The 15098-nt window shown below is 42.1% G+C and overlaps 1 protein-coding gene and 1 long non-coding RNA gene across 4 annotated transcripts in view; both read right to left on the bottom strand.

Annotated features, from left to right (window-relative positions):
• LOC111838962 (antigen WC1.1-like) overlaps positions 1-5828 on the bottom strand; it is a 40815-nt gene extending 34987 nt beyond the window's left edge. For 2 of the 3 annotated variants that reach the window (XR_011989650.1, XM_072710241.1), the window contains exons 1-2: positions 5516-5826; positions 3454-3762 (exon numbers count right to left, since the gene is read on the bottom strand). Coding sequence is in view for 2 of the 3 variants with exons in the window: in XM_072710241.1 (XP_072566342.1) it covers positions 3454-3762; positions 5516-5579 (373 nt within the window). In the remaining variant the exon portion in view is untranslated. Of the gene's footprint in view, positions 1-3453; positions 3763-5515 lie in introns of all 3 variants that reach the window. The other variant, XM_072710240.1, reaches the window with a different exon arrangement.
• Positions 5829-12948: 7120 nt separating this feature from the next.
• On the bottom strand, positions 12949-13492 carry LOC140588307 (uncharacterized). The gene is made up of 3 exons (XR_011989668.1): positions 13408-13492; positions 13280-13319; positions 12949-13033 (listed from the first exon to the last, which is right to left on the bottom strand). It is a non-coding gene; the product is annotated as an uncharacterized lncRNA (long non-coding RNA).
• Between the last annotated feature and the right edge of the window lie 1606 nt (positions 13493-15098).

The raw sequence follows: 15098 nt of genomic DNA, 5'->3' as shown, positions 1-15098 counted from the left end.
ACAACATCACATTTGTATGGAGCAAACAACACCAAACGGTCTAATGGTTGACAAATGGTTGAATATCATTTAAAAAGTGACAGCCCTAGTGCAGCATAAGACTGTGTACAGGAGGGGGTGGTATGGTGAGACTAGTAGGGCCCTATTTTATACCCAGCGCAAAGCGGCGCCAGGCGTGGCTCAAGTGACTTTACTAACATAAGCCCAACGCAGTTCTCATTCACCCACACAGTACCCACCTCATTTAAATAGCAAATGTACCTGCACCCATCTGAGCGGTGTTTAGCTCTTGGTGTTAAAATGAGGTCCCGTCAGGTGCCTTATTGGTGGCACATTGCATTTTTGAGGCAGCAGAAAGAGATCGTGCTGTTGGCCAACAAAAACCCGATCTATTCAATGGCACAGCATTTAACTGTTTATAGGGCGGTTTATCAAGATACTAACATACACCTACAGAGGCAGGTTCACACTGCTGGTTACATACACACAGAGACTCGCAGCAGCACACAAACATGCAAAAAATACAAAATAAAAAGCTTACAATGTGAAAAATCATTAATGTGCACATCAAGATATTATTAAGAAATATATGTCAAAATAGTTATCCATGATATTTTCAGAATTAGCTAATCACAGTAATGACGAATGAAATCGACTTTTTTATGGTGAATGTTTTGTGACAATATTCATTAAATAAAAATGTCATTTAAATGATTATTTAAATTATAATGTACGTTGTCATATAAATGACTATTGATAAAAATGCCATTTAAATTATTTAAACATAAACATTTAAACATTTTTTCTGTTCCGTACTGGGGCTGTACACATCCCAACTTCCCAAAATCCTAAATAAGCTCTCCTAATTTTAGCATAACAGTTAAGTTAAGATAGACAGGGCTGAAGTTGAATAAGCAGCTGTGAGTAGCTGTGTTTGAAGCTGTGAATAAGCAGGCAAGTAGTATAAGTAGCCGAAGTAGCCCTATATATAACAGGATTTTCCTGTAAATGCATATGGAATATACTGTAAGTGTAATTCATACTTGCAAGACATTAACAACAGCGTAATAGTAAAGTATATTACTATACTCTCTTGAATGAAAGCAATTCTGACATTTTAGCCAGTTTTGTCCTGATTTGAAATCATGACACCCACCCACTACTTTATAGTTAGACATTCTATCACTGATTTGCAAGTCATGTCATTGATATCTTGTCACCATGTGGGTCAATTAACCTTGTCGGAGTGGGCACCTGATTCTAGTTTGTGGGCTTGGTAGGGCACTACACCAGAAGTCCGAGATTGGGATTGGGGTGGAGGTGGGCTGGCCTCAGGACTGTACTGGTGCAGTTAGTAAAATAAGTTTCACTACGATATACTACCAAATAAACCACAATTCATTCATAATAGTATGAATGTAGTTTCACGGACATATTGTTGTATTCTTGTCTGGTTTGTGCGAAATCATTAAGAATAATATTGTGGCGCTTGGCAGACCAAGGCAACGTAGTGGCAATGAATGACGATTTTATATTTGTGATTTCAGTGATACAGATTTGATTCATGCCTTGTATTTGAATTGAGCAGTTGGAGACCGCTGGCAGAACCGGGTTGCCAGGGGACTCTGGTGATGCAGGTCCCCCTGGCCTTGGCCTTTCTTCTTCCACAGCTTTGGGGGACCTGTTGTTGACCACCAGGCTGGTTCTCTCACGGGGCCTCCTGCTGGCCAGATTGGATGGTCCCACACAGCTGCTCCAGTTCCCACCAGTACTGGCTGTGCTGCTCCTCCAACTCTCCACCCTCATGGGCCAGCTGGGCCTCCAAGGTGCGACACGGCTCCGCTTCCACAGCCGCTTCTGGTCCTTTTGGCTCTGCTGCCACTGCTCTTCAAGTTCACACCACTTCTGAGCCAGCTGGGCCTGAAACCTGTGGCATGCCTCCTCCCAACAGGTGAGCTGAGCAGGCAAAGCCTCCAGGAACTCCTGCCTTCCTCAGTCACCGGTGCCATCTCACATGGGCTGCTGAGTGGCTCAATGGGCTACGTCTCTGTGCCCATGATCCGCAGATTGCTGGTTCAAGCCCTGGCCTCAGCAGAACAGTCACATGTCCGTGGGCCTGTGAGCAAGTCCCATAAGCGGCTCCAGGGGCGCTACATGTTAACCGACTCTATACTATGATTCCCCCCTAAGCTAAGGAGTGTGAGATGGGCGTAGCAAAAAATAAGCGTTCCAATGTATCTGTACTTGTGCAAATAAAGCATGCCTATTGTTGTTTTTTGTTTCAGGGGCATGCTGCGCAGGTCTGCGGCTTCTTGGAAGGATGGGGCAGCACCCCTCTCTTTCCACCATCCCCCAGTTGTTCAGAGGCTCTATTACAGGCTTCCAGCAGACAAGTGTCTCTTCTCAGAAGCTGTGGTCCAGAGCCAACCGTGTGGCAAATCAGCCACCACCATTTCTCCTGCTCTACCATGCCACAGCTGCCTTCAGCTCTGCCAGGCCGGAGTGGGTTTATTGGATTATGTTCAGGAGTGCTCGCTCCAGTGGGGTTGCTTCTGACATCCCATTTCTGACACCAGTGCAGTGCTTGGCTATGCTAACGATACGTGAGGATCGGATAGGGTACAGGCAAACACACACGACAATAGGAAATACAACACAAGTATTAATATTAACATTAACAGGACTAGCGGCTTTGTACACTGTCCCAGCATGCTCAACGCATCTCGCCGGCACTGCAATATAAAGCCGGTCTGCACACCTACAAGGTGAGTTGGTTTGGTCTGTGGGGGGGGGGAAATTGGAGTACCCAGAGGAAACTCCATGACGACATGGGGAGAACATGTAAACTCCACACACATGTGACCCAGGCGGAGACTCGAACCCAGGTCCCAGAGGTGTGAGGCAACAGTGCTAATCAAATAACACCAAAGAGTAAAGTACATAGATTTTATTCTGACAGGCTTCCACTCATTGTTTTATCACATTTATTTGCCTGTCATCCCGCCCAGCGTGTCCCCCTGCCTTGTGCCCTGTGCTACCAAGATAAGCAGTTTGAAGACAATTAGAAGATTTTATTTATTTAGTGTGACAAAAATGATGATATATTTTTCTTAAAGCTTATAATAAATAAATAAAATACCAATTTTAAAAATAAATTTTATGTAACCAAAAATAAAAATACCAATGCGATATAAAACTAATTACTCTGTGTGTCAAATAACTGTATAAAGCCCCTGATTTCTCCTGTGCACATCATTTTACAAATTTTCGAAGGTATAATTTATTAACATAAATGTACAATTAATACCCACTCAGTCATTCTAAACTGAAATTCAAAGTTACATGCAGAGCTGCACCCATAACAGTTCTAAGATTTAAAAAAATATTTGTTTGATTAAAAGTGAGCGACCTGACTTTGCTCAGCCTGCTTACTGATCAGCACATGTGTCCTACCTGAGCAGATAGCTCCAGCGTCCTGGTGATGACCACAGTCATTACGTCCCCATCCATTGTGCCCACAGTCCTTCAGTGTCGACTCTGACCCTTTACAGGCCACATCTTCCATCCATATCTTCCCAGTTCCTTCTCCAAATTGACCATACCCTTTTGCTAGTACCACTTCTCCACAGAACATCTGTCTACACACTACTGCAGCATCCTCTGTATCCCACCAGTGATGACACACTGTGCCCCACTGTCCTTCATGGAAAACCTCCACTCTCCCAGCACAGGGACTTTCAGCATTCACCAGCCTCACGTCACCTGGAAGCACAGGACAGTCACTGTAAGCAGGCTCTGGGCCTGAAGCAAGCATGTCATACTGGGCCTCCAACCCAGGCAAATCTAATTATATTCCAGATTTATTAGGGCCTTCGTCACTCAAGGGCTTTTGGACTCATTCTAACTCCATCAACCCCCACTTATGGCACCCCTGTGTTGCATTCATGACGTAACATGTATGTTATAAGCTTCACATTCACATCTGTTAAAAAAATTTGATTAAAACAATGTCAAACTGTATGCCTGGTTAATGAATATGTAAGAAAAATATGGCTGTTAAATGCTCTGAAAATAATTTATGTCTAATAAGCAGACACATGTGGGGGGGAGGTTACCTGAAGCATTAGAGGTGTTTACCTTCGAAGGCTTACTTTTGAGCGCTAATGCAACCCCTCCCCCTGAGTTGAGAGTTTTTACTTTCAGACACCTGCCTCTCAAAAACATCTCTGCACGTCCCTGCTAATAATCCATGGGGATCCCAATCGTTTAATGACTGCGGACTGGCTCATGTTGCGCCAAAATTTCATGTAAGACTCGATGACCCAGATATAATAATTCAGCTGTTCCCCATTTTTCAGATGCCATCAGAACACAGGCTGGTTAGGGGACATTAGCAAAGGCTTGACTTGAAAATATATAGTTTGTTTTAGGAAATTAACCTCCAGCTTTCTGTGGACCTATAATAATGTGTAATAACCCTGAAATAATCTGCTTAAAGTACATGGAAGCCTTATGAAGATCATTGAACTGAACTGAAAGTGGTAACGAAATGGCTCAGAGATCATAACATTGTACTTTTGGATCCGTAGCCAAGAAACTCTCTAGATCTTAATCCCATGGAGAAGCTGTAGTCAATTCTCAAAAAGCGGGTGGACAAGCAGAGGCCCACAAATTATGATCAGCTCTGAGCACAAACAAGGCAAGAACGGATCCATCAGTCAGGATTTGGTTCAAATTGCAGTTATGAAGAAGAAGGTTCCACACTATAAATATTGACCCATTGCAGAAATCTGATGTATTTGCCAATAAATGCCTTTGAAACCTATGGAATATTTATTATTGTTCTTCAGTATACCCTAGAAACACGTAAAAAAATATCTAAAAATGCTGAAGCAGCAAAGTTTGCAAAACACGTTTGTGTCACTGCCAAAACTTTTGGCCATGACTGTGCAGGCATATTGAACTTGATAAATCATTTGAGTATCTGTTCATATACTCAGATAAGAATAACCAGCAAAATCATATCATACACTGATTATCACTTGAGTTTATACAGGAACAATCAGATCACCAATATATCATAATAATAATTTACATTAAAATAATTTAAATTTAAACTGACATTTTCCTTGGAGCATCTTTAATGCCAATTCTGATACAATGATAATAGTTCTGCAGAAGTCGTAACAGATGTATGTAAAATTTATGTTAATAAATTCATATTGTCATGTTACCGTTCAGCATTATGAATTTTTACATTATTAAGACATATGGGTTCTGGTACCACAATAGAAAAAAAAACAAAAAATACAAAAAGATGTGTAGTGTAAAACCAGCCACTCTGCAACTTTTTATATAATCAAGTTCAGAGTACTGGGTACCTTTCAATTTATTCAGTTTAGCACCCAGGCCCTGCCATGCAATAAACAGCAAATTTTTCAGACCCAAATAATGACCCTTGACCTCTGCTGGCTGAGAGTGGACCACTGGAGCAGAGGAAGATCATGGAACTTACTGGCTCTGGTGAGCAGAAGCAGGCATGAGAGAGGGAGGATGAACAGGCAGATCTCCATCTTCATCAGGACAAACCAGCTCTCCCCAGAGCTGAGACTCCAACCTTCACCTCTGAGCTCTCAGCGAGGGTCTTTATACCATCCTGCCCCTCAGAGTGAACACGCCCCCACCCACCAATCACACTCAGTGCTGCCTTATCAGAGGAACTACGGGAAAACATCAAAGAGGCCCAGTGACAAATCAGAGGGCTCTAAGCTCATTTTCTCCAAATATACACACACAGTAGTGGTGATGTGAGTCGGGACTCCTCCTCTCAGCAGTAAACCTGCCCAGATGATGAAATAATGTATAATCAGCAGGAAAGCAAGAGGCTTGACTAGGAACCAATAATATAAAAAACAATACCTGGTACACATATGAACATTTATTATTATGAATAATAATACTTTATTGATTCAAGTTGGGAAATTTTCTTTTTACCTACCCTATTGTGCTCCATGGGCAGGTGAGAGCAAGTCTGGCAGTGAAGGGCATCCACCTGATGAGCTGAGACTTAATGGGGATCTGAGTATTCTGCCAAGGCTTGAACTGGTGATCTGATTACAGGCACAAAGATTTAGCCTTCTGAACCACATGCTGCCCCCTTATAGTTTGCAAATATAATTTTGTGGTCATAGAGCAGGCAAAGGGTCGATGTCCAGAGAAGTCAGTCCTATACGGAGTCACTGGACCAGATGACGAGGGGAAGGGACACATGAAGCTGATGAAGGAGCAGGGCAGGAGGGAGCAGGCAGATAGAAGAAGGCGGGTGGATGGAACAGGCGAGACAGGCAGGTCAGATGAAACAGCAGGGCAGGACACAGCAGGCAGGGCGTTCGGGGAAGACAAGAGACATAGAATCGCTTAGTATGGCACATTCGAACAATGGCAACAATACTTCGCAATGAGCCTGGTCATGGACATCCTTAAGAAGCGGAGAAATTAGCTACCGATTGCCTGCCGGTGCTCGGTCCTTCCCTCGTGGGCGTGACAGCCTCAGGGTTGCTCAGGGTTGGCAGATGGACACTCCACCACCCCCCCCCATGATGTATACGTATGTGCCATTTGCATGTTCTCACTGTTTATGTGTGCGTATCTCTACCTTCCCTCCTCAGCCAAAAAAAATTGGCTATAGTTTGCATATTAAATTACTATTTCAATAGTAGTCAAACAGCAAACTGAAAACTTAATATCAAACTGTCAGTTACTGAAGACTGACAAGAGCATCAAATTTAAGAATATCCATTCATCCATCAACCATCCAAATTGTTATGCTCAGTGTTGTTGGAATTTTAAGTATACATGAAGTCAAAGTTAAAAGAGTAGAACTGAATAGCTGTTTATTTCATTCTCCATGATTAACAATACAAAGATACAGCCTTTCATGAAGGATAATCTCCATTTTAAAAAAGACAAAAAGATGTATTTAGAAAAACTGAGTCTGTATAAAATATGAAGCCAATGTGGCCCTTTTATGTGAAACTTTGGACAGGAGCTTCCTCAGGCAGCACTGTCAGTCCCTCCTCCCCCACATCATCATAGTCAGTCTGGTTGGATTCAGGGGGGCACCCCAAGAGTGTAGTGTGGTCAAGGCTCTCTCACCTACAGGGACAGGGTTGGGGACACATGTTAATGACAATGAATAGAAATGAGAGAGGTATTTACGGTGTGTGAGCAAATAATATGTCAGGGAAATGATTTGGTTTTAGAGAGTGATTTTATAATTCACGTCTTGGTTGAGGAATTGCACAATAGAAAAGAAAAATGAGAAACTTATTGGAATTAGAATTTGAAGCATTTTATTGTCAATATACCCTGTAAAAAAAGACAATTTCCCCATGGGGATCAATAAAAGTATCAATTAATTAACAAAATTGCAGCGCAGCGACCCCTTCAGATACATCAAAGAACATTCAGTCATTTATACAGTGACTATAGAAAGCACTACAAATAAATACTACTGAATAAAACTCATATAAACACGTGTACACAATATTTATATTAGCAATAGAGCAAATATTGCACTTGGCTGTAGTTTTTACACAAATACTGCACATCAGAGCATGTGAGCGGAGTGGAGCGGTGAGAATTTCCGATCCTCGCTCAAGAGGCTGTTGGCTCCGCCCGCTCCTCCGCTCTAATTCGCACTAAGCCGCTCCGCTCAACACGTACCGCTCCTCGCTCCAATAAAATTTCCTCCCGCTCCAGTCAAATTGCATGCCTAACAAATGTCACCTTAAGCCGAAGCCTTATATCATAAAGAAATATGAGCAACGGCAACATTGCCAGTCAGAACATAAACTATTTATTTTTAAGCAACATATAGGCAACAACAGACAGGTTTGGCAATGGCATTCCACACAAAAATAGGCTTAAAAATAAAGAAATCAGTGGGCTTAATAGCCTAAAGAATATACAGGCACGTTTTAAATTCCTCAATTTTTTTTCTGTTGATGCTGCTGCTGCGTCTCTCTATAAAATAAAATTTCACTGACAGCGTCTAAAACATCCTATTAGACCTACTTTGAATAACAAAACGAATTTATTTGATTACCAATATTTACTTTAATAGGCTTTTGTACTTTAATTTACTTTATAGACTTGATATGCTACAACCATATACTGTAAAACTTGCTCGCGTTTTGCTCTGGCTTCTGCCTGTTCGCGTAGCACACTCATGTTTCTGAGAAAACTGATTCCAAAGTGAATCTTTACTCACTGAAACAGTTTCACCACATTGTTGTTCTTGCTCTACATTATTGTTATCTATACGTTAGATAAGAATAGTACAATTGTATGATCTATCAGTTTCCTTTGTGAAGTACTTTGCGAATTCCATCTCGTTCCAATTTGTGTAACAGTCTCGATAATTACAGATGAATTCTGGGTAGATTTCGGCACGCTTCAGAATCGTAGTGTGAGCGGAATCGGAGTGAAATTGGAGCGAGACAGAGCGACCACTCCAGCCTTAATTAAAAAACCGCTCTGCACTCTGACTAAATTCTGCCCGCTCCGCTCACATGCTCTGCTACACATCCAGAGAAGAGGTGGGGGGGAGAGAGAGAGAGGCAGAAACCCAGAGAGGGATGGTCAGTGCATGTCAAGGTTCAGTGCTGTTATGGCTCTGGGAGAGAAGCTGTCCCTCAGTCTGCTTGTCTCTGGTTTGATGAACCTGTAGCACCTACCATGTGAGAAAAACACTGGTGTTAAAGAAACTGTGGTCTGAGGTGGACGATACCAACAGACTCAACAAACTAATCAGGAAGGCTAAGTTCAAGGGGTGGAACTGGACACTATTGTGGCAGAAATTATGATGAGGTTGATTATGGACAACGTCACTCACTCGTTTCACAGTGTACTGCTTGGACAGAATAGCACATTCAGCTGCAGACTGCTCAACATAAAATAATCTACCAAACACCTCATGAAATCATAGAACTGTTTATTTAATGTGTATGGATGACATGAAATGTAGTAAAAAAGAGATCAAAAGATACATGGGAAGCAACAAGGAACTAGGATAAGCTTGACTAAAGATGCACATGACAGATCATCAGGATTCTTCTCCACAAGGACAGAATCACTGTAGTGCTCTAGCATCTCCTCTCCTTCTGATTCCCATGAGGGAAAATGTCATCCTAACAGACGCACATAGTCCTTCATCGTGAAAGACATGGCTATTTCTTTTTCTTATTTTCATACATTCTGTTATAATGCTAGTTAATCCATTTCTTAAAACAGATACATAAAAATCTAGCAATTTTAGGGAACATTTTATTAGCATTATAACAATGAAAAATAGATAATTAACTTCTTCCAGAATCCCACTGTAAGCACTGCACTAAGCCCCACATCCACAGACCTCAGCCCCCTACCTGAGAGAGGGTCTCCCTCACTGTCCTCCTCATCTTCATACCCAGAGGGCAGCTCCTCAGAGAGGACACTTCCTGTGAAGCAGAAAGTCCATCCTGTGCTCAGGGAGACGCTGCATGAAGTTTCCTCTGCTGATGCCTCTCGGACTGAGAGGAGACAGGATGTGTGGGGTTAGAGCAGCTAATGCTCACGCCCACACAAGCTAACTGACAGTCTTACCAGCAACATCCTCTTCCTCCTTATTGGCTGGTTTCTTTCACACCATGAGGGCTTTACAGCTATACAGCAATGAGGCCCCCATGTGGTGTCTGAGCTCAATCACATGGTTAGATAAATATAATTAAACATACAAATAAAGTAGCTGCTTGATAAACCTTTACCTGCAGTGACATCATAAAGTTAGATCAGGAATATGCAATATAGTAAGTGCTGGAAAGACTGACTGGCATCCTGTCCAGGGTGTTTCCCTTCCTTGTGCCCTATGCTGCCTGGGATTGGCTCCAGGCTCACCATGACCCTGTATTAGATTAGTGGTATGGAAGATGGATGGATGAGTGAACACAGGGGTCTAAGGACACTGATGGAGTATGTTGTTCCATTCTTCCAAGACTGAAACAGGAAGTAGTTTGTGTGTCAGGTGTGCTGGTGTTTAGAGGGTCTGCTGCTGCTGTCCTGGTGCCTCTGTGGCTGTAAACAGCAGTGTGAGCTCTGAGTAAATAATGAGAGCTGTCCTTCAGCACCATAACTCCAATCAACGGGGGAGCTGAGCTGTGCGCTTATTTTAGTACATGTTTCTGTGGGTCATGGCAGTGTGATGGATGGTCCATGTACTGTAGCAGCTTTACAAAAACAAGGGACTTAATTGAACTAAAAAATAAAACAGAAAAAAAGGAACCACAAGGGTCTAACGAAGGTAAGTTGAACACAAGAACTAAAGCAGGAAACAGCACAGGAACAAACAGCAACACAGGGAGCATAAAGTAACACATACATCCAAACTGGAGCAAACACAATGACCAACTGAAGCACAGGGCACATAAATACATGGATAAAGAGGATTAGCAAGGGACAGGTGTTGGCTATTACAAATCAACCACAAACAGGAGAATAGGAGCAAAGAGGTGCAGGTCAGGATAATTAACAAGCACTTAGGACTTCACACACTAGAAGAGAACTGGGAGTAAGATGAAACAAAACACAACTACGAAACTAGACTAGGCAAACTAGGGAGGGTGAACTAGAAACAAAAGCTACAAACAAGGACTAATACATGAACAAAAGCTTTTTCATGTTAAACAATTTAGAATGTCCCCTCTGCCATCTGTATTCCTCAAATGCACCCACTGCCTCCCATTTTCGTGCACCTTGACAGTTCGCCACACTAACTCGCACAGCTCTGATCTGCAGCTTTTATTCTTTCTCTTGGTTAGCACCATCAAACAACAGACTAGGAATGAAATGGTTACATGGTAAACAGCGGTAAATTTCCCAATGGTTTAAAGCTGCAGGAATTTTAGGAACTGTGGCAGCTTGGATCAAAAACTGGCTAACTGATAGGAAGCAGCGAGTAGTTATTAGAGGCACTATGTCACAGTGGGCCTCCGTTTATAGTGGGGTACCGCAGGGTTCAATTTTAGGACCACTATTGTTCCTAATTTACATTAATGATATTGACATGAATACATACAGTAAACTGGTTAAATTTGCAGACGACACTAAGGTGGGCGGTGTAGCAGATACTGATCTAGCAGCAGAGAGGCTTCAACGGGATCTGGATTTAATTAGCGAATGGGCTGATACTTGGCAGATGAAATTTAACACAGATAAATGTAAGGTAATCCATGCAGGGAGCAGAAATATACAGTACAGATATTTTATGGGTTCCACTGAAATAAAGGTAGCTGATTACGAGAAAGATCTCGGTATGTATGTTGATGCTTCCATGTCCCACTCTCGCCAATGTGGGGAAGCAATAAAAACGGCGAACAGAATGTTGGGTTATATCTCTAGATGTGTGGAGTTTAAGTCAAGGGAGGTGATGTTACACTTATATAATTCCTTGGTAAGACCCCACCTAGAATACTGTGTGCAGGTTTGGTCACCATACCTCAAGAAGGACATTGCTGCCTTAGAAAAGGTGCAACGAAGAGCTACGAGAATGATTCCTGGTCTTAGAGGAATGTCTTACGAGGAGAGGTTAGCGGAACTGAATCTGTTCAGCCTTGAGCAAAGGAGACTAAGGGGGGATATGATTAAGGTCTATAAGATTCTAACGGGTCTGGATGCTGTTCAGCCAAATGACTATTTCAATATTAGTCTAAATACTAGAACTCGTGGCCATAAGTGGAAATTAGCGGGAGAACATTTTAAAACAAATTTGAGGAAGCACTTCTTTACACAGTGTGTAGTCAGAGTATGGAATAGTCTTCCTGCTATTGTAGTGGAAGCTAAAACCATGGGTTCCTTTAAATCAGAGCTAGATAAGATTTTAACAACTCTGAGCTATTAGCTAAGTTCTCCCCAAACGAGCTTGATGGGCCGAATGGCCTCCTCTCGTTTGTAAATTTCTTATGTTCTTATGTTCTTATTACCATTTCAAATTTTAATTACCGGTAACACTGTGATTATCGTGTTTTGAAAAACTTACTGTAACGTGTAATATACTGTTCAAACCAGTTTATTTCCTTTATCTGTATGGATTTTCTCATGAAGGAGTATTAAGGTCACATTGAGAAAAAAAAATTCTGAGATTTTGTTGAATAGAGTCGTCATTTTGGGCTATGTGTTATTTTAGAGGGTGTCACGCCAAGCTGGGAAGGGACGACCCAAAATGCAGCATCTTGCCAGAAACCCCATGAATGGGCCTTTTATTAGAGATGCAAACGCGAATGTACAGTGCTGCTAATTTTATTTGTAGTTTTTCAATATTATATTGGTGAAATGATTGTATCAGTTGTATCAGTACTTTTTGAGCATTTTCACATCACCACGACAATACTGTAGCATTTGGCAGACCAAGGCATCATGGTTGTGGCAAATGAGACAAGAGGGAACAGTTTTACACAAAGTTCCTTCTTATGTCAGTCCTTAAAATGACCAAACAATAAGCAAAAATAACACAGCGACAAACAAGGCAGCCAAACACTCCCAACCTAAATGGGAGGCTCACACATGGTAGGTCATTACACAACACTAGGGGATTCACATACAACACAGGTAAGGGTACACACAATACTCGGGGGCACAACTATTTACACTAACAAATACATACAACTACTTATAAGATATACATGGGGGCTATATACAAGACTCGCAAACATGCCGGGATATGTAGTACTGATAACTGATAATGCTGGAGATGATAATCGTGATATAAATTTTTCATACGTTTTCATCTCTACAATGGTCATTGAACTTCTCCATCACACTCGGCCCTGTCCAGGCTCCCAGCCTCTGCTGCCATTCACAATTCTTCCCGCCTCTCCCCATCGCCATCCTCATTGGCTGGTGAAACGCTCATTCATTATTAAAGTGCTCTATAAGTCAGTCAGTCTTATGTAGTTTGTTACATTTCCTTTGCTAGTTATCCCTAGTTTGTTGTAATGTTCTGTAGAGATGTAAATAGAGTAAATAGAGTAAATAATAACAAATATATTGATCCTGTTTACAAGGATAAGCCTCCAATTATCCAGTCATTTTCTATGCTGTCATTAAGCGCATTGCTTAAATGTTTGGTGCTTTTTGTCTCAGAAAATGGTCCAGATCTTTACCCATGCAATGTGTCTGCACAGTATGGAAAAGAGCAGGCAAATAAATTTTAGAGTTATCATTCTGACAAGATTAAATGTCTGACCTGGCCTTTTCGCTGCTTCAATTGTAGTGTGTGCTTCTTCCTGCAAAAGAAAGCATAGCTCAGTGAATAAAAATTTTGAGATATTTACTTTTATTTGAAGGTTACATTATGTTTAGAAGATTGCTCACCATATGTTTGTAACTCAGATGAGTAGTAAATGGCATAGTGATTAGCGTGTCTGTGTAAAGTTAATTTTGAACATGTCCATTTGCATTACTTTTCAGTTGAGATATACACTCACCTAAAGGATTATTAGGAACACCTGTTCAATTTCTCATTAATGCAATTATCTAATCAACCAATCACATGGCAGTTGCTGCAGTGCATTTAGGGTGTGGTCCTGGTCAAGACAATCTCCTGAACTCCAAACTGAATGTCAGAATGGGAAAGAAAGGTGATTTAAGCAATTTTGAGCGTGGCATGGTTGTTGGTGCCAGACGGGCCGGTCTGAGTATTTCACAATCTGCTCAGTTACTGGGATTTTCACGCACAACCATTTCTAGGGTTTACAAAGAATGGTGTGCAAAGGGAAAAACATCCAGTATGCGGCAGTCCTGTGGGCGAAAATGCCTTGTTGATGCTAGAGGTCAGAGGAGAATGGGCCGACTGATTCAAGCTGATAGAAGAGCAACTTTGACTGAAATAACCACTCGTTACAACCGAGGTATGCAGCAAAGCATTTGTGAAGCCACAACACGCACAACTTTGAGGCGGATGGGCTACAACAGCAGAAGACCCCACCGGGTACCACTCATCTCCACTACAAATAGGAAAAAGAGGCTACAATTTGCATGAGCTCACCAAAATTGGACAGTTGAAGACTGGAAAAATGTTGCCTGGTCTGATGAGTCTCGATTTCTGTTGAGACATTCAAATGGTAGAGTCAGAATTTGGCGTAAACAGAATGAGAACATGGATCCATCATGCCTTGTTACCACTGTGCAGGCTGGTGGTGGTGGTGTAATGGTGTGGGGGATGTTTTCTTGGCACACTTTAGGCCCCTTAGTGCCAATTGGGCATCGTTTAAATGCCACGGCCTACCTGAGCATTGTTTCTGACCATGTCCATCCCTTTATGACCACCATGTACCCATCCTCTGATGGCTACTTCCAGCAGGATAATGCACCATGTCACAAAGCTCGAATAATTTCAAATTGGTTTCTTGAACATGACAATGAGCTCACTGTACTAAAATGGCCCCCACAGTCACCAGATCTCAACCCAATAGAGCATCTTTGGGATGTGGTGGAACGGGAGCTTCGTGCCCTGGATGTGCATCCCACAAATCTCCATCAACTGCAAGATGCTATCCTATCAATATGGGCCAACATTTCTAAAGAATGCTTTCAGCACCTTGTTGAATCAATGCCACGTAGAATTAAGGCAGTTCTGAAGGCGAAAGGGGGTCAAACACCGTATTAGTATGGTGTTCCTAATAATCCTTTAGGTGAGTGTATTTTGGTGTACTGTTTAATTGCTTCAGTTGCTTAAATTGCTTAATACTTTGTTTTTCAGGTGAAATAACTGAGTTTTCATGTCAACAGAATGTTGCAGAACCACTCCTCGAGGCTACGGGCGCAAGGCGGAGAACAACACAGAATGGGGCACCAGCCCATCACAGGTGACACTCACACACCATTCACTCACACATGCTCATCTACAGGCAATTTGGAAACTCCAGTCAACCTCATCATGTTTCTGGACTGTGAGGGGAAACCAGAGAATCCAGAGGAAACCCCATGATGACACGGGGAGAACATGCAAACTCCACACACATGGAGCCATGAATGCTGGTCCCAGAGGTGTGAGGCAGGAGTGC

This window comes from Paramormyrops kingsleyae, chromosome 3, assembly GCF_048594095.1.
Source record: "Paramormyrops kingsleyae isolate MSU_618 chromosome 3, PKINGS_0.4, whole genome shotgun sequence".
Taxonomy (NCBI): Eukaryota; Metazoa; Chordata; class Actinopteri; order Osteoglossiformes; family Mormyridae; genus Paramormyrops; species Paramormyrops kingsleyae.
Note: the sequence above shows the minus strand (reverse complement) of the source record. Positions and strands in the feature narration are given on the sequence as shown.